At 43.9% G+C, this 24,363-nt stretch overlaps 1 protein-coding gene across 1 annotated transcript in view; it reads left to right on the top strand.

Moving 5' to 3' along the window:
* Positions 1–8,402: 8,402 nt before the first annotated feature.
* The window catches only part of LOC120836117, a 90,640-nt gene continuing 74,679 nt past the window's right edge, over positions 8,403–24,363 (top strand). The window contains exons 1-3 of the mRNA XM_040210514.1: positions 8,403–8,495; positions 10,738–10,864; positions 16,294–16,424. Of these exons, the coding sequence (XP_040066448.1) occupies positions 8,403–8,495; positions 10,738–10,864; positions 16,294–16,424 (351 nt within the window). The remainder of the gene's footprint in view (positions 8,496–10,737; positions 10,865–16,293; positions 16,425–24,363) is intronic.

Genomic DNA, 24,363 nt, shown 5'->3' on the forward strand with positions numbered 1-24,363 from the left:
TTGTTTCGGAATAGCAAATGTTTTCTCCCTTTTGGGCTTAAGTTACTAACTAGGCAGAACAAGCATAGAAACAGAGAACACATAACACCATTCTCGTACTTTGTGATCACTCAAACCTCGCAATAATTAAGGATTTATAAATATGTTTGTACGTCTTAGATTGTTTTGTTTATTTCAGATGTAAAATTCCTGCTTTTGCAATTTTTACGTTAGCTCTCGTGTCGGCTTGGCACTTTACCAATCACTCCTTAATTTTTTTATTTATGAACATAATTTCGCAGCCTTAGCCTTTTTATTATCCGTACTTAACTATGTGTCACGCATTATCTGTGACAATATATGATTTGGCGATCCTATTTACTATTGCCCGGTATAGGCTTTATAATACACGCGTTTAAAAGAGTTACATTTGTCTGGGAGGGTGCCTTTGATACCTTCTTCCCACTAGAGGGTAAAAGTGGTGATTAAATTGTTTTAAGTCTTAAGTAATGGCTTATTTTATTGACGAATGGTGCAATATAATGATAATAAAGGCATTAACTACCATATTTTTTTAGAAATTGCAAATTATGGCATCGTTCTGCCGTTGACATCTAAAATGATCCGAGGGTTGTTTTTAATTCTCTTTGGTAGAACGTTGCAGATAACGTTTCGGTTCTGTTAACTATCAAAGTAGCAACGATGTAAAGTAATATAAGATAGGTGCCTATAGAGAGGGGAATACATATCTTAAGTAGAAACAGTAACCTGACGGCTGAAATTTGTGTACTAAAAAACTTACAATGTCACGAATGACGAGTGATGAGGCGGCAAATAACTGGAGAAACTAAAAGTTTATTGGTCCCCAACTTGTACCAATACAAAAGAAGAATAAATGACGAATAACAGGCGTCGATGACGGTGTAACGGCACGATCGAATGCAGGCGAAATTGTGACTCGATCAAGTTCCCCCACGGAGCTCCTTATACGCACACGCGTGGGTTTCTGTAACAGTCGGCGTAGGAAGTTCGGCGCGTAGAATATTCCAACATCGAATAATCAAAGTATTGTCGAAAACACCGGAGCGCGACAGTTACAGAAAGAACAAAAAGGCGTGACCGCTCCCAGACGTCGAACCTCGGCTCTTTGCGTGGGAGCCAAGCACAATAACCATTCGGTCACAGGCGCGCTGCTTACTCGGCTAGTTCCCCGCGCGGTGTCACTCCCCCCTTAAAGAAGTGCTTCGCGCCGATGCAACCCACAACAAAACAGAGCAAAACAAAAGTAACGGTGCACTGAACATTCACCTGGAACACGAAATATCCACAGTCCTATCGAGCGTTCAAAGGCTTGAGACGAACGGCATGAACCACCTCGGGTCGTGGCCGTCCGTGTGAACAAACCCGAGTTCCGGCAGGCGCCACTTCGCAGTTCAAGTCCCCTGGGTGGAGGACAATCTGGTAGGGAACAAAGTACCGTTTTATCAGTTTCTGACTCAGGCCACGACGACAGATCGGTTTCCACACCCACACCCTGTCTACGGGCTGGAAGGGGACGTCCCGACGACTGAGATTGTAGCGGCCAGAGTCGACAGGCTGCTGGTCTTGGATCCTGAGCCGGGTAAGTTAGCGGTCTTCAACCCGTTGAGCAACCATCTGAGCGTCGTCACTTCCATCAGCAGCTAGCTTGTGGGGCAGCACCGCGTCGAGTATCGTCGTTAGCTTGCGACCGTGAACCAGTTCAAATGCTCTAACTCCTGTGGTCTCCGGAACTTCAGTGTTTTACGCGAACGTGACATAAAACTTCATCCCACGACTTGTGTTCCACGTCAACCTACATTGACATCATGTCGGCGATGGTCTTGTTTAGCCGTTCCGCCAGCCCATAGGTCTGGGAATGGTACTTCGTAGTTCGACGGCGGCTGGTATGGCTGAGACGAAGGATCTCTCGCGTCATATGTGTATTGAATGATGATCCTTGGTTTGTAATCAGGATTTTGAGGGCGCCGTGCCAGAGAGCGATGCATTTAACAAAAACGTGGCGACTTCTATGGCAGTTCTCATTTGAAGGACTTTTGTGTCAGCGCACCGTGTTAGGTAATCGATTGCGACAATTTACAACTTGTTGCCTCGCGTTTATGACGAGAATGAGCCGAGAAAATTCGTTCCAATCTGGTTGAACTGGTTGGTCGGCCGCGCAATCGGGAACAGGAGTCCTGCCGGCTTCATCGGCGGTTTCTTCCGTTGTTCGCATACGTGGCAGGACCTCGTGTGGTTATAAACAGTCTTCGGAACCTTAGGCCACTAATACTTCTCAGAAATCCTGGCAAGTGTCCTACTATAACCAAGGTGCCCAGCCGTCGAGTCGTCATGGCTGCCTTGGGAGAATTCTTCGCGAAAGTTGGTAGGAACTACCAACGTTCACGCTTTGTTCTTTTCGTCGTTCCTGCAGAAGTTATTTTTGAACAGCACACTTTGTCGAATTTCAAAGGTTGGCAGGGCTGGTAAGAAGACTTGGGGAACTTTAGTACCTTGTCCCTCTAGGGGCTTGATGAGCGCTTGCAGTTTATGATCAGCTCGTTGAAGTGCTGCCATGTCACTGACATTTATTTCGCCGAGAAAGCACTCGTGGTCATCGTTGTTGGTGTGGGTGGGTTCGGCTTCGACGGCGGGCCTTGACAGACAGTCGGCGTCACTGCGCTTCTAACCGGACTTGTACACCACGGTCATGTCAAACATCTGCAAACGTAAACTCCACCGAGCAAGGCGTTCTGATGGGAGCTTCAGGTTGAGGAGCCAGCAGAGCGGGTGGTGATTTGTCACAAGGCGGAGTGGACTTTCGTATAAGTACGGTCCAAACTTCGTTATCGCCCAGACGACAGCAATGTACTCTTTTGTTTTGCCGTTGAGTAGATCTTCTCCACCATAGACAAATTCCGACCTGCGTAAGTGATCCCTTGGTCTTTACCTGCGTCGGTGTGGATATCCGTTTGTACAGACTGATCAAAATGGCCGAGGATCGGTGGTGTCTGGAGTCTGCTTAAGCTTGTCGAATGCCCGCTGGTGTTCGTCTTCCCATCGGAATTTCACAGCGTCCTTTTCGAGATGAGTTAGCTCTGCAGAAAGATGGGCGAATTCTCGAACGGAGCGTCTATGAAAGCGCAGAGGCCCAAGAACCTATGTACGTACTGACATTCTGTCCAACGGCGGAGAAAAGGCGGCAACGGCACGAGACTTCTCGGGGTCAGGACGAATACCCTCCTTGTTCACTACGTGCTCTAAGAACTTCAGTTTGTCATAGGCGAAACGGTATTTCCTCAGCCTGAAGATGAGTCCGACCATCTTGATTGCCTGGACCACGGCTCGAAGGCGTCTCAAGTGCTCGTCGAAATCGCGTGAAAATACAACGACGTCGTCCAGGTAGAGGAGACGACTCTGCCATTTCAGACTGGCCAGCATGGTGTCCATGACACGCTGGAAGGTCGCTCGTGCTAAACGAAGTCCAAAAGGCATCTCTTTGACCTCGTGCAGTTTTTCAGGCGTAACAAATGCAGTTTTCGCACGGTCGCTTTCGTCGACTTCAATCTTCCAGTTGCCATTCTCTAGGTCAATCGACGACAAATACCGGGTTTTGTGCAGCCTGTTTAATGTTTCATCGATGTAGGGAGGTAGATACACGTCTTTTTTTTGTCACGGCGTTCAGTCGACGATAGTCCACGCAGAACCTTAGAGTTCCGTCCTTCTTCGTGACAATCACAACTGGAGAGGCCCAAAGGCTGCTCGAAGGTTGAATGATGTCGTCATTCAGCATTTCTCGAACTTGCTCTTGAATGACATCTCTCCCTTTAAAGAGACTCGGTAAGGGGATTGGCGGAAAGGAAGTGCATCGCCGTTGGTAACAGAGCCCTGCTTTAATACCGTCATTTGCCACACCCTTGAGAACGTGGCGAAGCACTTTTGCCGAGCTCGCTGAGAAGCTCGTGCAGATGTTGTCGTTCAGAAGAAGGAAGCTTTGGGTCGATGTCATGCTCTGAGGACGGAGTTCTCAGCTGCGATCAAGTCGGGTCTTTTGAGAGTGCGGTGATCGCGGCTGAGTCGCGGATATCTTCAACATGGCCCACTGCAGTACCTTTCGTAAGGTGTCGCGGATCTTGTCGGAAATAAGTAACGAGGACCGTCGCATGCCCGTCCTGCAGCTTCGATTCACGTCTTACGTAGCCGATCCTTTTCGTGGAAGCAACTCAGCACATCCCTCGAGCAGAAGTTCGCCGCAAGTAGCGTCATCAATTCTAACGGGTAAACGCACACTCGATCCTGACTCCAGCCTCAAGTGGTTGGTGATAACTCGGACTGCAGGTGACGTGGCGTTGGGTTGCTTTAGCAGTGGGGCAAGTTTTCTTACCGTCAACCGATTTTCTCCCAGATTGATGGCGGCGCCATATTCGCACAAGAAATACACCCCGAGAATAATCTATCCCGCACACTCTTGGGGAAGGACGAACTTCACAGGGCAGTTCTCAGCCTAAATATCCACTCGTGCAGTGCACCTTCCCATTGGCGTTATCATGTGGCCTCCCGCGGTTTGTATTTGCGAGCCGTCCTATGGTACCGTCGCTTTCCCCAAGTCGGCGAAAGAGCTTCCCAATCAAGACAGTAGTCTGCACCCGTGTTCACGAGTGCCGACTCGTCGGGGCCGTCGATTACAACGTTGAAGGTTTTGGACACTTTTGCTGAAGTGTCCCTCCGATGAATGGCGTCGGTCGTGCGAGAGGCGTCCGGCGTTCTTCGGGGCTGTTTACGTCTTCGATCGACGTCAACCCAACCTGCAGGGGTTGCTGCGCTTACGATCATCTAGTGGGCTAGTTGGCTATCTTTATGTGGAATTAACAGCGCAAATACGATATTCTGTCTCCCTTGTCTATCCTTCCTAGTCGTATTTGCGCTTTTAATTCCACATGATTGCTGCGCTTAGTTTTTTCGCCGGGACATGGGAGACAAGCTTTTTCTGCAAGACCTATAGACAGGTGATGCAGGACGTCGGGGTGAAGGCGAGTGGGAACCTTGTTGAGAAGCGGCAGCTCAAGACGGCGGACGACGAATGCATTCCTCGATTTCTCAAGGACGCTCGCCGCAACGTGGTGGGGGGTTGTTCGGGTGAGACACGCGCAGCCCGGGTTGCGGTTAGGGGCATTTAAAATTACTCATATACAAACTAGAACACCTGGGCTTTGGGGTCTCATTTATAAACGTTTTAATCCACTACTTCTCACAACGGAGTCAAGTAGTAAATATTGGTGACTTTAAAAGCAATTTACTGATGGTTCCTTCAGGTGTTCCCCAAGGATCCAGTTTGGGTACTTTTTTTATCAACTATGGTAATGACAAAGTTAAATTAAACTCTTGTTTACGCGTTTTTCAATATGCCGATGATACCGCTCTTCACGGAAAAAAACAAATCAGAAGCTCTGTCGTCCCTTCAAATTGATATCCACGAGCTAATGGCATGGCTCAAAACAATCGCATATCCCTTAACACAGATGAAATGACACTAAAGTGTTTCCGCAATCCTCATAAAACAATACCATTTAATATACCGCTGGTTCTACGTCGACCTAACTGCGAGAAATTTAATTGTATGCCGCTTGAATATGTCACCAAAAATAAAATATCTGGATTTTTTTTGTGAAAATCTTTCTGGGAATGGTCAGATTGAGTATCTTGAGGAATGACTTTGCGCAGTATCCGCATTTTTATAATTTTTACTTTACAGCGCATAAACGCCTCGCGATAGCAAGCACTCACTCCATCACAAACACAAAAAAAAAAAAGAAACACGTCGCTGGCTCACAACTCTTTGTATTTAGGCTTCGTTTTCTTCTACTTCGTATTAAAGCAATATCTGAAAATTGTTTTGTCATTTTTTTCGCTTATTAAAACGAATTTGTAAAATAGTCTGCGATTATCATCTTAATGTTAGATAAGCCAATTCTTCTGCGGATAAGGTGAGAGATGGGTTATTCTATTAACACCAGAAATAACATCACTAGAGCCAACTCATGACATTTAGGTCTGCACTACCGGGATTGCGGGTATGCAGCACAACTACGTAGTTGCACCGTGCTTGACCGAAGCAACAACCAGCCAACAAGAGAAACAATTGAAGCAAAGCATATTGCCAGGCTTGACGATGGATGTGTGAGCAGCCCATCTCTTACCTTATCGGCAAAATTCTTGGCTTATTTAGACCTAAGATGATAATCGTGTACTTTTTTACAAATTCGTTTTAATAGGCGAAAAAAATGACAAAACAATTTCCAGATTTTGTTTAATACAAAGTGGAAGAAATTGAAGCCTAAATACAAAGAGATGTGAGTCAGCGATCTGTGTTTGTTTTTGTGTCAGTGTTTGAATGAGTTCTTCCTATTGTGAGACGTTTATGCGCTGTGAAGTACTAATTATGGAAAACCAACTAACCCAAGCTGCGGTGTTAACATGCATATTTATATTGTTTTCGAGTTGTAACCAGCCTGACTTTGAGAGGGAGGGTTTTTCAAGCTTTGGGAGAGTCGATGCTTCGGTAGGGTATAACAGTTTATGATTTTTGTTCGAACTCTAGAAAAAGTAAGTTATATAATACTTTGCGGAACGTTTGTAGACATTTAGCACATGGAACGAAATTGGATGAGTTAAGAACAGAGTCAAAAATGCGTTTGCTACAGCTTTTGTCATCTGAAAGATTATATATCTATGAAATACTAGTTAAGAATTATTATAATAGTACGCATAAGAAACCTTAAAAAAAGGTTTTGAGAAAAAATAGAGCGGTTTGCCTTCCCTAGGGTACACATAAATTACCGAAACCAAGTTCGGTCTTCTTACGTTGCTCATTTCTTTAATTTGTTGCCTGACGAACATTTACATCTACATCTGTTTGGAGTGAATAAAAAAGAACTTAGAAATTGTTTTTGTAAACACGATTTTCAAATTGTCGTATGGTTTAAGAGTACTGGGTTTTTCTATTTATTTTGTGCTTTGCATATTTTGATATTATTAGTAGTGTCTTTGCTGGTCGTCAGGCCATGTCTACAAGCAATCACGTGCTTTTGCGGGCTTGTTTGAAACGATGTATATCTTTTCGTGTAATAAAGATATATTATTATCGCCGGCAAATGTGATCGGCTTCCCTACAGTGAGAGCAGATCGGGCGGTGGTCAGCCGTTCTCCACACGTTTGTCTTCCTAGGCGCAGGCTACTCCGGGCGAACGTCGGGTGTACTGCAGCGATGGAGGGTCGCGTCGGGGAGGAGCCTCGTAGTGTTGAGCGACGGGTGGCTGTAGACAACGTGCCACGGCGGCGTATGTCGGCGCCGGTGCTACTTATGCGGAGTCGACAGGGACTTCTGGCTGAAGTGCCCACTGGACCCCTTCGCGGATGTCGACATTGGAGAGAAATGCTGGACGACCAGCGGCAGGCAGCCGCTTTCAGTGCTACTCTCGAACGACTTCTCCGATGATGTCGCGAAGGTTGTCACCTTTTGCGCTGAGCTCGGAGTGCGGCAGTGCGAGTGTTGAGGCGTTGCCGTGCTGGTGGTAGTGGTGGGCTCGAGCCGCTAGTAGTCACCCACTGTTTGCTGCCTCGGTTACAAATCCATCAACCCTCCTCGGCTGGTTACGGATGAGGTTTCCGAAGATGTCGTCTCTTACGCCTCGTATCAGGACTTGTAGCTTATTTTCTTCTGTGGCCTTAGGGTAGGCGCGTGAACTCAGGCGCAAACATCTTCCACGAAGTTTGGGACACTGTCATTCGCGTTTTGAGTTCTTGACCGAAGCAGATCTTCGGCCCTCTCGAATCATGTTGACTCGAGAACGTCCGTCGGAGACCCTCTTCGAGCAGTTCCCATGAGGGGATCGTTGTTACGCGGTTTTCGTACCAATGTCCCGCCCTTCCCTCCAGTGAAAAACAGATGCTCTGCGGGCACTGGGCCGGCGTCCATTCATTATGGCGACCCACTCGTTCGAACTGCTGGATCCAGTCGTCAAGGTCTTCGCATATATCGCCGCGGAATAACGCAGCTCTCCGAGGGGCAAGGGACAGGTAGACGATGGGAGTCGCGGTAGGGGTTTGCGAAGATTGGTTGCTCATCGTCGGCTTCGTCGACTGGTGGGTCCTCCAGCAGTACACCGAATTCTGGGGGAAAACCTTGAACAAGGGGACTTCCTCGGGCCTCGTTGTTTCCATGGACGGCCTTATTGAGCCGGGGCCTGGGCTTGCGCTACGCGGCGTCGAGGTGTACGCTTCATGGGCTGCGGTACACCGCACCTCCACCCCACCTCAAGTGTTTTTATATAAAACAAATATTTTATGATCATTCGATCTAAACGTTCGGTGACAAAGCGCGTAATTTATTTTATATTTTTTAACAGATGGGTGGAAAGAAACTTGGAGCAAACATGTATCATGACAGATATCAAATGGCATCAGTTGCCGTGGAAGACAGAAACGGCGCAGTTGAAGTGGTATACTCCTTCTTTATATCTAGATATGCCACTCGAAGTGAACAAGAAGAAAATTGTGCTTTTGATATGAATAACTTGGAAGTTACGCTGTAACCATGAGGCGCTCTGAGCCAAACAGAGCGCCTCGTGGTTAGTAGAAGTAGAAGTCTTAGTAGAAGCAAATTTAGAAATTACAACATAACAAACGTACGCGGAATTGAATCCGCGAATAAATCTTTCAAATATGTCACTACTAGCGACGTACGCGATAAAAAGCGCTTCTGTGGTGAAAGTTGGCGATTGTCCAAACCAAAGCTTTTGTATATTCAATATGAATGCCCAATCACCGGTTTTACGGAGAGGCAAATATCCTGTCAATCACGGCGAGGCAAATCCTATTTGGGAGGTCACGGACGCAAACCAGCAGAGGTTATCATTTAATATATCGGCGCTTTTAGAGTTCATAAATAATATAAACACAATTTGATAATACTGACGTCTTATTATTAAGTGAAAATAGGCTATATTAAAAAATCCAATCAATACATTGGAACTCAAGATGAACGAAATATTTACTGATATATTATATTCCCAATTGCGGCATAAAAATAAAAAAAACACAAATAAGTAAATCGCAAATTTTGAAGGACGTAAACATATTTTTAAGTCACAGATTTGGTGTGTACACGGATTCTGGATGTGTGTAAACGATAGCAAAAGAATATATACTGCACAATAAAATCCTTTTCTTCTCATCTTTCTGCGGATTTTTACACAAATCTGTTTTCGGCAAACTTGCAACATTTTTTTAATACCTTTTCATTAGTATATAATTCAAAGTAATTTTATTGTAAACTGTTTAATTAAGATTAAAGTTAACATATTTGCCGAATCTGAATACTTGTGGATCTTAGAAATGTTAAGAAAAATTACTGCATTTGCATGCATTCTGTTTTAGTTTTCAATCTTTAATTTTGTCCGTGCGCGCATAAACAGTAATTCAATACCATTGTTATTTTACTAGTAATATTTTAGCTTACAGAAAAAGGGACAACGCTGAAAACTCCTGCTCTTGCTTCCACCGCGAATAAAAATTTTCATCTAAGAATCTAGTTTCCTGACGATCTCTACACTTATCGTGATGCCCGTAGAAGTACTTAAGCCGAATAAATATTTCAAAGATGTGTATGTTATTTGCATATGAAACCATAACATATATCTGTCGTTCCCTAAAAACAAGGTCTGAAAGACTTGGAAACAGCTCCCAATTGCATGTTTAATAAGCGATATTCTTTTAAGAACACCTTATATTGCTATTTGATAATAAATTTGGGTAAATACAGCTGATCATGACATTCCCCTGATATCTTTACTAAATCAAACATTGTCATTTAATTTTGCAATAAAAAGACTTTCTCTTGAAGTGTCAAATGCTTGTTAAAATTTTATAAAACATGTTATCCATTTGGCGAACTAACGTTTTTATTACTGGAATTTGATGGAGAATTAAAAAGCCGTACTGATAACACTAGAAGGCTTAACAGTTTATTTTTATATTTTATTGGCTTCATAGTGATTCTGTTAAAAACGGGTTTTGGTTTTTGAAGTTTACTATGGCTTGAATTAGGGAGTTATTTTCAAAGTTTATTTTAGTTAAACCTTAGTGCTTTGTGACATTATTTTGGTGATATCTCGAAGTCTACAATAATGAGTTTACATAGTAATCATATCTAGAGACTGACAATTAAAATACCTAAGAAATTGTACTAATAATGCTTATTTACTAAAATATTTCATTATTTCTTTGGGTGATGAAGGAGTTGCCTCCTTTTTTATGCAAAAAGCAAGAATTTGAAACGGTGATCTAAACTTTATTATTTCAAATGCTACTTCAATCACTTGCTTAGATGAATTCTATTATTTTTTGTGACTCAATAAGAGAGCGATATTTGGAATTTATTTTCATCACACGTTTATAATCACCTTTATAATTTTCCAATTAAAAACATTTCATAAATTGACCTCTCGTCATCACTGCCGTTGTCCAGGAGCTCTACCGAGAATAACATAATTTGCCAGCATTTTGCTAAAAAGATCTAAGTAAGTCGTGTATTCTTGCTAATTCCTAAATCAACCTAGATTTTACCGCCTATCGTTTCGAACGTAGTTGATATTAAAAAACCCTGTTTATAACCTAAGTTGTCGTCTACCGAATGTATGCTTTTTTTCATTTTTTATCAACTCAGCTTTTGTTTTGTTTCAGAAAGGAATTCTGAACGATGAACTAAGAATTGAACCTCTTAGTATCACAGCCCGATTAGAAGATGGGCGTATTCCTCATAAAATATACAAGGTTACGTCTCGTTCCGATAAGGAGAAGAATAATAAAGGTATAGTATATTAGGTATTTTGCTTGCAATCAAGACACATTTCATTAGCGGATTCATTTAAAAGTAACATTTATGATAATCAAGAAAAGTGCGTCCATGAGTAGGGCAAGTGCAATGTTTTCGTATGTTAAAAGTTAAGAGCGGAGTACATACTGTTAGAAACTGTCGGGAGATCATCATCGTCTCCACCGCCGCCATCATCATTGCCACCTCCGCAGGGTAACCCTGGACTCTGCCCGCCGTTTCCGCGGTCGGAGCTTCTCGCCACCAGATCGCGACCAGACACGACACGACTCACACCTGTATACCTATGCTAGAAGGCACCAACGCAGTTCCATCAGTATTGTCTCGATCACGACAGCAATAAGGTGTATTGGGGAAATAGAGGTAAAATATACTCATTCATCGTCATACAGTCAGTCATGAGACACAGGTTACATAGAAACTGAACCTTCGTCAGGGTTTTGTCAAAAAGCTGTCGAATTATAATTTCTCACCTACCGTAATTGAGAGCAAAAGTAGCCTCTCGTCTTCTACGCAAACCGGCACTTAGATCGAACTTCAGTCGCGCAAAATGTCTGAGGCAATGAACTCGAAGTCATTGGCTCTTGAGTGGCCTTGGGCCTTGAGCACCCATCAAAGCTGAAACCATGCTTTCTTCATTTGTCGTTCACTGCCATTGAACGTTGTCACTCGTTGTATTGGATACAGCTGTGGCTAAATGAATGGACGATTAATACACCAGAGAACTGCTGGGTTTGGTACATACACGCACTCGACCTGTCTTTAGAAAAAATTAAATGTGAATGACTAAAAATAGGCGATGATGAATACATGTGGGTAACTTCGTTTCTTTTAGATATTCTCCCACAATATTTTGTTGGAGGCACCAGCGGATGCAGCGGATGTATGCACAAGCCCAGTATGCTTCTGGAGAAATTTTAGTTGTACCGCCCCTGACGCAAATGGTTATCAATGTTAACATATCAACCTCTAATGAGCATTGAGCGTGCACGCGAAGTCAAAGAGCGACAAACGCCAACTTGCGCTATGGGTAGACGCTGGATATTTGAAAAATAAGACTTGCGCTTCTTGCCCTCTGAGTGAGTGCAGCAATATATTACTTCACCAATTCCACTGTTAGCCGCTATTATATTCTCGAGATGATAAGCGTATGCAATGGCCAGGTTGCAAAGAGAGCTCTTAGCGGATACAGTGCTTATTAATGCGAAAGCATTAACTGTCCCATGGAGCGAGCCGACGTCATCAGTTTGAAGCGCGCCAAACCGCACGTTAAATCCTTTCTCCAAGGGAAGCCAACTCCCAGCTATGAAACCGCGCGGAAAGCCTAGACAACGGCAACTAGTTTCCCCGATCCAAAAGGAGCGAAGTAAAGCTGATGGATTTCGCCTACGGTCCCATTGATTGGCGCGCGTCCGCGAGGCTTCAAGTTGGTCTCTGCCCGCGTCAGTTTCAACGACCGCCGCCCCGTGGCGCTGCGTGTCCGTGCCGCGAGCGCGCTTGTAACACGAAACGTCGAAGGTCAGAGCTGCGAGGAGAGCTGGGAGAGCGCTCGCACGGGCGACGCAAATATGCCGCAAACGAAACACAGGGGCGGAGGAACGGCACGCATGCTTTCGCATTCACAACTCATAAGAAGTGCTTAGGTGTACAACGAGCCTTTTCTTCATGAATGGGGGGCACAAGAGGGGACGCCGAGCTGAAATTCTGTATAGTGCCTTCGTATTTGTATTTGCGCTTATTGGGCATTTGATGGTTCGCAGGCACAAAAAGATGATATAGTACCTTACAAATGTTCAGCACCCTATAGAGGTATTAGCAAGGTAGATCACATACAGAAAACTTCAACTTCACTCACCTTGAAACCGTGCTCCCCGGAATCAGATATCGGTCCTTAGGCACAATCATCGTGGTGAAAACAATGATTCGAGGAAGCTGTTTTGTGTTATTAACGGCCCCGTTGGTGTTTGGAAACCGATACAATAATGGGGACAGCTTGGGTTAATAAGTTTTTTTCCTTATGAAGGTGGAAAAATAGATACATATTGGTCATTCGCTGTAGCGTCCGGCTTCAATGCATCGGCCTGAGCGACGTCGGTGAAAGTTGCTGGTCGGTACTTCCAAGCGACATTGTTTCTTGTTTTGTTTTTTACAAATAAACTTTTTATTAGATACATTGCTAGCCCTTTACGTAATAGCTCACAAGCTTAGCATAAAAGGAGGACGGCTAAATTTCGTGAAGTACATGGGAAATTAATACGCACTTTATATGGTACGATTATAACAATCCGGGGTTAAATGTTACTTAAACCTTTCTGCTACTCTTGTCAATGAGGGTAGATACACGATTCAATCATGTATCATCATCTTAATCGTAAGATAGGCTGCACTGCGCATAGGGCGTAATTGTAATCAACACTTATCTTTAGTTCCGTTCATTTTATCAACGCCAACGGGAACAGCTGACGGTGACAGGAATAGTATATGTTCGCACTTGTCACATGCCTGGGGTACTTGTTCTTTACAGTTTACCATACCTTTGATTTCTCATAGAACTTCAAGTTGAGTTTGCTGACACTCCGTGCAAGGGCGTCCGGCTCGTTTCTACTACGAAGTTTTTGAGGGATGCTGAAATGTGTCCGAGTTGGTTGTGCATTAACAAGCGAAAACATGAAGAACGTTTACAAATCTCTGTAATGCGAGTTTACAGCGCAGCTCTTGAGGAGAGGAAGGGAGGGTACGGAGGGAGAGTATGCCCCTCCCTCCTCCTCTCCTCATCCTCCTCTTCCCTTCTCTTCCTCCCCTCCTCCTCCTCTCCTTTTCTCCTCCTCCTTTTCTCCTCCCCTCTTCCTCCTCTTCCTTTTCCTTTCGTCCCCCTTCCCCTCCTCCTCCCCTCGATTTCGTCTCTTCCTCGTCCATCCTCCCTCCGTCCCCTCCTCCTCCGTCTCTCGTCCTCCTCTCCTCCTCCCGTTAAAATTCCTCGATAAATTTTCCTCTAAATTTAGCGCGGAAATTTTCCCGCTAAATTTAGTAGCTTAAGCTGCCCCGCTAAGTTTAGCGGAAAAAAGTTCTGCGCTTAATTGAGCGGGTTAAGTTACCCGCTAAATTCAGTGGGGAAATTGACGTCATGTGACCTGAACACCAGTTCAGTTTTCTCGCTATATTTAGCGGGCAAAATGACAAGACGTCACTTCGGGCCACATCCATGACCAAATTCAGTTTCTCTGTTAGGTTTAGAGGGGAAATTGACGTCACGTTACCTCAACATCAATTCAATTTACCGCTGAATTTAGCGGGATGGTTACGCCGACGCCGCGAAACGCTGAAACGGGCGCCTAAGAGCTGCGCTCTAAAACAGCGTGAAGACGGACGAGGGACGAGCAGAAGTACGCAACCAAAGCATACCTGTCTTCGAACAACCGTTCACACCAACGCTTGCTCGATCCAGTGCATGAAAATTTCAAGGCGTCCAGTGACCATCTGTCGACACGGAAACACTATATCAAAACGAGTTAAGAGAAAATCACCTCCTAGTCTGCAAGCACGGCTGTTTGAAATGCTTTTCTGTACGCTTCACTGCACACTTCTATCATACACCGATTGCAGTCAAAGGAGGACCGCACTGAGTGGTGGCTTCTCGTGAGTATCACATAATAACTAACAAGCGACTCCGCCATGGCGCATGCGCTACATCTTAGCGGGTTCTCGATTATGAACACCCGCAGTTCTCCCACCAAGTGTGGGAAACGTAGGCTTACTTCTGCGCTTTGGCCTGTAGGTATGCCACCAAAATGAGCACAAAGACATAACCCTTCCTTTGCGGGTAGAGCCAGCACTGGAATCCTCAAAATTCAGGCCATTGATGGCGCGGTTGCTTTACTCGCGCGAACCAAAACGTCTCGTGAGTCTGTTGTAGTAACAAGTTTTAGCAACTTTCCATGAGACTTTTTTCGGTGGTTCCTTCACTCTTTGACCAATTCAGGTCATCTGGACGAAGGTCGCCTAAATTTCGCAGCTCTCGCCAACGTCCTTTAAGCTTATGCTTTGTGGTTTCATTATTTACCAAATTGGAGTAGGCACTTATTAAATTTCACTTCAGTTTTTTTCAGCAGGTCGTCAGGAACTATCACTTTGTTCTTGTAGACATACTTTCGGCAAAATTCGCAGCGATCACGGGACGCTTCAACACAATCAGCGAGTGCACCTCTCAATTGTGTCACGGCATCACGTTGGCAATCAATCAGGCACTCACATATCCATTCGGGATTCCGGAATGTGTTATTAAAGCATCGAATACTTCATGACTAACATCCCAGTCTCAAAAATTTGTCCATTGCACATGTCCGGGCATATCCTTTTCTTGCCATGCGCATACCTTTTGTTTCTACGACAGCATAAAGGAAACATTCTCAAGATCTCATTAAGAAATAAATTTATATGCAGCCTGTTCAAAAATGTATTTAAACATTTAGGTACTAATATATTGTAAACAAAACGATAGGACAGTATGGATTCCAGAAAATATTAAGGAACATTCAAATATATATTGTATACACTTAACACAGTTCAAGGTGTGCTCTTGTAGTAGCACGCAGGAAATGATATCGATATTCTACTTCCGCCCAGGCCCGACTCAGCATGTCCGCACAAAAAAAAAAAAAAACGAAAAACGTCCGCATCCTGCAAATGGAGACAACACCATGTTAGGCATCTTCAACAAACCTTTATGTATTATTTAACGTACTACTAAAACCCTCACCTTTCTACTTCTTTTGGTTTAAAGATATTAGTCATAAACTTTGCATATATATATTTTCGAGGCACGCTGTATACTCACGATGCACACAGATTCAAACACACGACCCCTTGTTCCGGAGACCAATGCTGCACGTCTGTGCCACCAGAATATTTTCTATGTCTACCTTTTAGGCTCTATGACCTACTACTACAGTCACTCTGGAGTGCTCTCTAGTGAGTGGTGATGGTTTGGAGAAGGGTGATAACTTTTATTAAACATTATATTGTTCTTCGCTTATCGGCACTACTCTTCAGAGTTTTTATACAAAACTGCGCGATCGTTTTGTGAACACAATGTTCCATACATCATTCATTTTTAATATATGCTACAAATCATTGTTTTTTTTTCGTATAAGCATTAGACATAATATTGGTGTTTATTATGTAAAAGTTCAATAAGTTGCTGTTGCTGCTTCCCAAGGCCGCCTATATTGCTACTTGATAATATAAAATCTCAGTTGTATGATCACATAAACGTACCATGCATAATGCGAATCGTTAAAACCTGACAAATGTTAAGAATAACTCTTAAACCATCTTGTAGCTAGATAAACTTGTTTATTCAAATCAAAATCAATACTTTCTTAAAATTTTGTTTCTTCTATTTACAGCTGCACCAGGATTAAAAACCGATGGAAGCATTTTGTATGCAGAACTTAAGATTTTGGTTGACAAAGAGTACAGAGAGGCTTTCAAGACCGATGATGATTTAACAGTCTACTTAGGATTGTGTACGGTATTGGTATGATAACTTCTTTACCTGGTTTTGGATAAGCGTAACGTTTTCTATTTCAAGGTCGTGATGCGTATATGGTTATTATATAGAATGTTTTTAGACTTCACCAATATCTCTAAAAGAAAGCCGTGAAATCTACGCTTTTGTATTCGGTGCAGCTGAGTTATACGGCCAGGAGGACTAAACCGAAAACCGTTTAGGAAATTTCGTTCCTAACCGGTTTTCGGTTTCGGTTCCGTTACGGTTTAAGACCCTGGCCTTTATACATTTGAGAAGATTGTAAGACAAACAAGAACCGAGGTTATTAGAGACTATAATAGTTGAATTTCGAGGAAATTATAATAATAAAATGATAAAATATTTATTTTCTTTCATAACTGAAACGGGGGACTAAGACAAAAAAGCTGCTGCAACAGCTTGACGGGAGTCCTGGCCTCCTTTACAGCAGGCGATTCCCAAGCAATTTCAAAAACGAACAAAATAGCTACATTGAGAGAAAGGACACTATTTTAAATGCTAGACCACAGATCAAAGAAAAGCAAGAAAAGAAGATGAAATTAATACATTCATTGTAGTATACAATGGTACAGTGATTTGAATGCCTTAGCCGTAACAAAGAAAAAAACCTAAAACAATGCTCGTATCTCTGCCAGCGTCATTGCATAAATGTCAACACCTTTAAAAAAAAGTTCATTTAATATAGTTCTTAATTGGGAATTCAGCGTGTGGTTATAGTACAATGTATGTGATGATGAAACAAACCATTTTTCTCTAGGGCGGAGTTGATATGAGGAAAGGAAATGGACTAAGTTACATAATTCCTCAAAAACTTTATTTTTAAACTGCGTAGACTTCTTGTACGCCACAACTAGTCGGGACCTGTAAATATTTGAAATTAGTTTTATATTGCGTCCATTCTCCCGACTGCCGCGAAAATAGACGCTGCATAATTCTATAGATACTCTGGAAGTGTACGCGTAAAAGAACGGTAAATCATTGCCCACAAGTAGGTTGCAGTGCACTTACCATAATAGTAGCGGACTTAAAAGATGTAATCCAAGATATATGTCGACACGGTCAAACCAGGACAACCGCACAAACACAAAAACGAGAAGGAAGGGCTCCTTGAAGTTTCAACACAGTGCGGCGCACAAGCTGTCACTTGCCTGACCTAGCCAAATCTTAAGAATTCCTGACATCTTTGAAGAATCACTTGTTGCCGATATACGCGTAGGACTTTTGAACACTGATAGCTTTGGTGCGCATCCAATACATTGTGGAGAGACATCCTAATAAGACTGCAGAGCAAGGCGGCAGGTCGAAGCAGGTCGGACGAACGAGGTTAGAACTGCTACGGACAACAAGCAGACAAAGAAAAAACCGAAAACCGTTTACAACTCCCTGTGACGTCGAATTAGAGCGCGGCTCTTGAGGAGGAGGAGAGCAGGGTACGGAGGGGAAGGTTATACCCCTCCTCCTCACGTCCTCATCCTGTCTGCTACTCTTCCCTCCGAGCGGCGTCGCCAAGGAGGTTAGAAGTACTAGGAGAGGAAACGTTGCAATATTGGTGAAGCCTAGTCATAAAAAGTTTAAACGATGTTGTGGCCAACGGGACCATAGATCTCTCTGGCTATTGGTGCTCGTGACATGTCACGTGTGAGATGGATGGTTGATTGTAGAAGGACTCCTTGCAGACTTGCGCGCGCTCCGTCCGGTAGGTTTTAATAGATCGAAGGCTAGCCTGTGGTGTATTCTAGTACCCCATAGCTAGACGAAGGCTAGCTACGGTCACGTGATGTGGTCACGCTGGCGTTGTAAGTGAGGAGAGTAAGGAGGAAAATGAGAAAGAGGTGAGCATGGCTTGTGGAGGCTACACGGCTGCCATCATGCCCTCCCCTACGCTTCTATCCTCCTTGGGCGTCGCCGTCGCCTCACGAGGGTCACGTGACCTCACAGGGGTCATTTCACATCACCGGGGTCACGTGACCTTATTAGGGTCACGTGACCCCTAGAGGTCAGGTGACGATGACGTCATCAGTGACGTCAGCAGGGGCGTTACTGATGACGTCATCGTCATTAGTGACGATGATGATGCGAATGCCGATGACGTCATCAGTGACATCACTGATGACATCATCAGTGACGGTGCCGATGACGTCATCAGTGATGTCCCTGATGACGTCATCAGTGACGACGACGATGATGCGGATGCCGATGACGTCATCAGTGACGTCATCAGTGACTATGACGATGCGGATGCCGATGACGTCATCAGTGACGATGACGATGTGGATGCCGTCATCACTGACTTCAGTGATGACGTCATCAGTAACGTCATGCTTCCCATAATGCACCGCGCGTTTACACCGACGGCGACGCCGACGCCGCTCAAGCCGGAAACGGGCCCCTACGCACATTCGCGTTTGAGCGCGGTGCGTTCCGTAGCGGCAAGCGGACGCGTTGCGTTGTGAAGAGCGCTTGCTCCAAACTTGCACGCACGGTTGCGCTGACACGCAGTCAAGAGCCAATAAGAACGCGCTATCGTCGCTAGCGGCTCAATAATAGTAAGCGAAATCCAAGGCAACATGGCGACGCACAGTGATAGTGTCGAAGCGTTCAATCTTGGTACAATCCCTCCGGCTTCCCCGACGTTTTGTCAAGCTTGAACCACCGCAGCCTTGGAAAATACACTTCCCACCTCTCCCCAAAACAAAAAAGCAATTCTGCCAATGGGAAACCGGATACGCCTCGCCGAGTCGGCCGAGTGGCGCGAGCGGACACGTCACCCTCCTATCCTCTCTCGGCTTCTGATTGGTCGAACGCACCGCAACACTTCGGAAAGCTGAGCGAGTCTCTACTCGCTTGCGTCGCGCTACGGAGCGTTGCGGGAAGGCGCTCATCGCACCGCAAGCGACCGCTCCTGGCCGCAAGGACTCCGCAACGCACTCAAACGCGTTTAAACGCGAATGTGCGTGTGGACCTTAAGAGCTGCGCTCTAAAAAGCGGCTGCTAGCGCGCGCGCTTCCGGATCTCGGACGCTATGCTTATCAACGTGTAGTGTTAGCATGCGCAACAGTTGCGCGCGGCTGGTGCCCTGTTTTCCTGTCGAGTCACGTGACAGAGGTGCCCAGAGAAAAGGGAGGGGGCGCGGTCAAGGCGCAGGACACCGGGACTTTCGAGCACGATGTGTTTGCAGCCTCGGAAAGCAGGCGAATCGCGCTCATTTCAGCTCGCTCGAACACTGGAAACGGGGCCGGACAAAAGCTCGGCTTGCTCCCGAGCGAAGAAAGCACTCAGCGCGAGCTTGTAGTTTAACTGCTGCAACGGCGGGCGTCCTCTCGCAATGCTCGATATTCTTGCAGTCACGCGCTCGCGCGCTACCTTCGCTGCGTCTTGAATTGAGGTAAAACGGAGTCAAGAAGTATATTCTTTCAAACGGTCGCGTCTTCTGCAAGAGAGACTTGAGCTGAATGAGTGAATTGAGACAACAAAGAACGCCAAAGTTTTAAAGTAAAAAAAAAGAGAAAAATATCTCTCTCATTGGAGTTGCAGTGTAATCGAACATCAGCGTAATTGAAGTATAAATATAATTACATGCATTACGCGGACGATTTAAAATCAAGGAACCGGCGCTCCAGGGCTTCTGAAAACATAGGCTGCAACGGCTGAAACAGGTGTGCCCATGCGGCCAATCTGTACGTTCAGTATCAAACGGGCTCCGGAGAGCGGTTTGATTAAACTGGTACAGTTGAAACGGTCACCAGTCACCCGTTTGTGCAACATGGTCACCGGCATGAGCAAACGCGCGACAACTTTGCCCAGACGAGTGGCCCATTAGCCCAGAAGGGTTCGCCAAAGGAATTACCTCTTTGCCCAAATTGGTGACGCTTATGGCTCATACGGGTTACTCCTTTGAGCTATATGGGCGATTCCTTCGACAAACTGGTGACCGGTTGGTCTAAACTGTCACCGGTATAAACCCGTTTACTTTCATGTAGGCGCCAAGTGATTATTTTTTCAATAGAATGAGCACAGGGTCGAAGATTGTGTCGCGGTTACCTCCCGCTCAGCTCAGTTTTCGTTGTTGGTGCCCGTAATGAGGGCGTGGTTGCTGCTTTCTTTTGTTGCTAATCCTGGGAATCCGGACGGTTGCGCCAAGTCAACGGCGGCCGGTGGTTACGTTTATGGCTTCACAGCGTGACGCATGTTTTATCTTAGCAAGAAGTATTACGTTTATATTAACTTAAAATTGTCAAAATAAATCATTATATCTCAAATAATTAACAGCAGTTGAGCCGTATCCGTGCTATTTCCAGATATAAAAAGATACTCAAGGCAGACTAGATTTCAGATCGGTCGCGCGATATTTATTTATTTATTTATTACATGTACCCTCAGGGCCTTTGGCATTGAAGAGGGGAGTGGTTACAAAAATGATGTTGAAGTAAAAGAAGGCAGTTACTAGAAATAGAAAAAAATTGCGTCTATTCATACAATATTAGTTAAGGCGTTCTTGAACAGGTGGAGGTCTTCGATTGAAGCTGTTGGTACGGGAAGGCGATTCCACTCTTCTGGTGTGCGTGGGAGAAATGACTGAAAAAAAGCATTAGTCCTGCACGATGGGACACCGACCTTATGGACGTAATCTAATCGAGATGAAACGTATTGGGGAGGTAATATAAGTTCGGCGTGGAGATGGGGGTGATAAAACAACTTGTGAAAAAGGCAAAGACGAAAGTTTTTACGACGAAATGACAAAGACGGTAAGTTAAGGCTGAATTTTATTGTGGTTATGCTCGCATTTCTGTTATAGTTGAACAAGATAAAGCGAACAGAGTTATTCTGAACCATTTCGAGTGAGTGAATTAGAGTTTCATGACAAGGGTCTCAGGCCGAAAAGGCATATTCGAGTTTTGGACGAATTAGTGTTTTGTAAGGTAAAAGTTTTAGAGATGAGGAAACTTTTGCAAAATTACGTCGAATATATTCCAACATACGATTAGCGTTATAAATTATATATGTTATATGAATTGTCCAAGTGAGATTTGATGTGATGTGAATAACAAGATATTTAAAACTAGTCACAGCTTCTAGGGGCAAGTTATGAAGATGGTAAACAGGTATATTATGATTTTTCCTGGACACCCGCATAAATTTACATTTGTTAATGTTAAATTGCATGCACCACTTTTTGCATCAACCAGGAATAGCGTTAAGATCAGACTGGAGCGTGTTAATGTCATTTTCACAAGTTATTTCCCTAAATACAACACAATCATCGGGAAACAAATGAATATGGGAAGAGACACAAGAGGGTAGATTATTAATGTATATAAGAAAAGAAAGAACTCCGAGCACAGAGCCTTGTGGCACACCGGAGTGAACGCCACTCGGCTGAGGGGGGTGATTATTAGCTACAATGAACTGCGAGCGGTTAACCAGAAACCATTCAAGCCAGAAAAGAAGTTTTTGGTCAAGGTTAAGTTGGTGCAATTTATAGAGTAATAGCTTATGGCATACCTTATCAAAGGCTTTTGAAAAGTCTAAAAAGATGGAATCGGCTAATGAGGAATGGTGAAGAATGACATTTATTTTATGAAGGACTGATACCAATTGTGTTTCACATGAGTAGGTTTTTCGAAAGCCATGTTGTGACGAAGTGAAAAACGAATTAGATTGAAGGAAGTTGGGGAGGTTCGAAGGTAGTATATGTTCGAAAATTTTACATGGGATGCTGGTTAGTGATATTGGTCGGTAATTAAGTGGAGAATGCTTGTTACCTGATTTATGAAGTGGAATCACCTTCCCGACCGTCCACTCAGCTGGAAGACAACCATTATCGATGGTCTGTTGAAACATTTTTGACAGGATAACTGAACAATAAACGCTCGTACATTTTAAAAATTCGGGGCTGATGAGGTCACAACCAGGAGCGAAGGAAAGTTTATGTGATCTAATTATGCTTTCGACACCTAAATGATCTATGATTATCGGGAACATAGCAGGGTAGTCGTAAGAATTGGTAGTTGGTAGTGGGATGTTGGAAGTTACAGAAAAATTACGCGTAAAAATTTCATTGAAGATAAATGGACATTGATGAGGGGGATTGAGATTCCCTGAACTGTCAACTAATGAAATATTATCATCATCAGCAGGATTTATCACGCGCCAAAATTTTTTAATGTCGGTTACAAGCATGGATGGTAAAGTAGCCTTATGGTATTCTTCTCTGGCTGTTTTAATGGCCGCCACGTATTCATCAGAAGCCAGTTTGTATACGGCCCAGCGAGCATCCTCTGATGATAAATTGGCCGATCTGTACAATCGCTTTTTTCTGTTAGATAGACGTCTGATGTGGGGGTTATACCAGGGAGCATTACTGTTAGATATGATAGTGCGGGTAGGAATGTACTTATTAGTTAAGTCGTTGATCTTGGCCACGAAGATATCCCAGTTGGATTGCACGCTGCGAATTTCGAAGTCCTTCAGAAATGTTTCGAGGAAGACGGATAGATCACTATTAATAGCATCAAAATTTGCCTTTTGGTAATTACGAATAGTTTTCATTTTTCTTTTAGTCTTAACGCGCTGCAGGTTGACATGAAATGAAAAAAGGGTATGATCACATAAGCCACGTAAGTAAGCAATTTCTAAGATGAGATCAGGGCAAGATGTTAGTGCAAGGTCTATTGTATTCGCGACTGATTCGGTTATTCTTGTGGGTTGCTTGACAAGTTGCGTGAATGAAAACAGAGAACATAGATTTAGAAATTCATCTGCTAGAGTGGAAAAAGGTTGCATACACGGCGATTCGCTGTCCCATGAAATATTAGGAATATTAAAATCGCCCAGTAAAAATAAAGGCAATGTAGGATGACGAGACACAACTAGCTTAATTACATCATGTAGCTCGTTTACGAAGGTGCAAGAATAATTAGGGGAACGATAGCAAGCATCAACAGTAACTCTTTGCCGATTCATTTCAATAATAGCCCATACCATTTCCAAGTTGCTGGGGATACCCTACCAAAAAAACGGTTTAAAAATAAACCGGAATGAATCCGGAATTTTCATCCGTCATATGGGCCCCTAAGCAAACCGGATTTCTAGAAACCGTAAATGAACCGGAAATACCCATTCCGGAAACCCAACCGTAATTGGTCGAACCGGAAGCTGAACCGTATCTGGCCAATCCGTAGAGCTTCACCGGAGTGGGTCTAACCATATATTAAACCGTTTCAGGCAACACCTGAATATAATAGAAGTAGTTTAATAGAGTGACACACCTACTGTTTCACCTTCCGATGTACTGCAGCTGATGCTACAAGCCATCCCTTACAAAAATGTCATATCTAGACTTATAATGAAAATACAGATATGGATACATAAGGAATGGGGCAGATATGACCACATATGCATAATTAGGCCGTATATGGATAGATATAGCCATATCTGCCCAATTCCTTATATACCATAGATAGACTGCTTTATATGATCCCGTGTTTGGGCTTGGCAAATTGGGTACACACCTCATATAAAGCAATTTTCATGTGATGCTCCTTCTAGCATCACATTAAAATTATTGTTATGGGGCAGGTACCATACTTTCAGGTCCAGACATGGGATCATATAATGCATTTCTATGAATTCCCACAAAATATACAGTTTACTGCTATCCCACACTGCCAAACGTGTGTTTACGTAGATACATCGGCAGAATAGGCCACTGACCAATCTTTAGTGGCCTGGTTCGAAATTTGTAATTCCGACAAATATGTATGCTAAAAAAATAAAATGCAGGCGATCACTAGTTAGCAAACATTGTAACATATCATTCGACGTCTGAAAGTCACAGCCCTTTAGCGGGATTGGTTGTCGAGGGAGCGGACAGATATTATGGTTTGCAAAAAAAGTTTTATACATAAAAGCGCCAAACTTCCAAACA

The sequence above is a fragment of the Ixodes scapularis genome, unplaced genomic scaffold, assembly GCF_016920785.2.
Source record: "Ixodes scapularis isolate PalLabHiFi unplaced genomic scaffold, ASM1692078v2 PGA_scaffold6__148_contigs__length_123643588, whole genome shotgun sequence".
Classification (NCBI taxonomy): Eukaryota; Metazoa; Arthropoda; class Arachnida; order Ixodida; family Ixodidae; genus Ixodes; species Ixodes scapularis.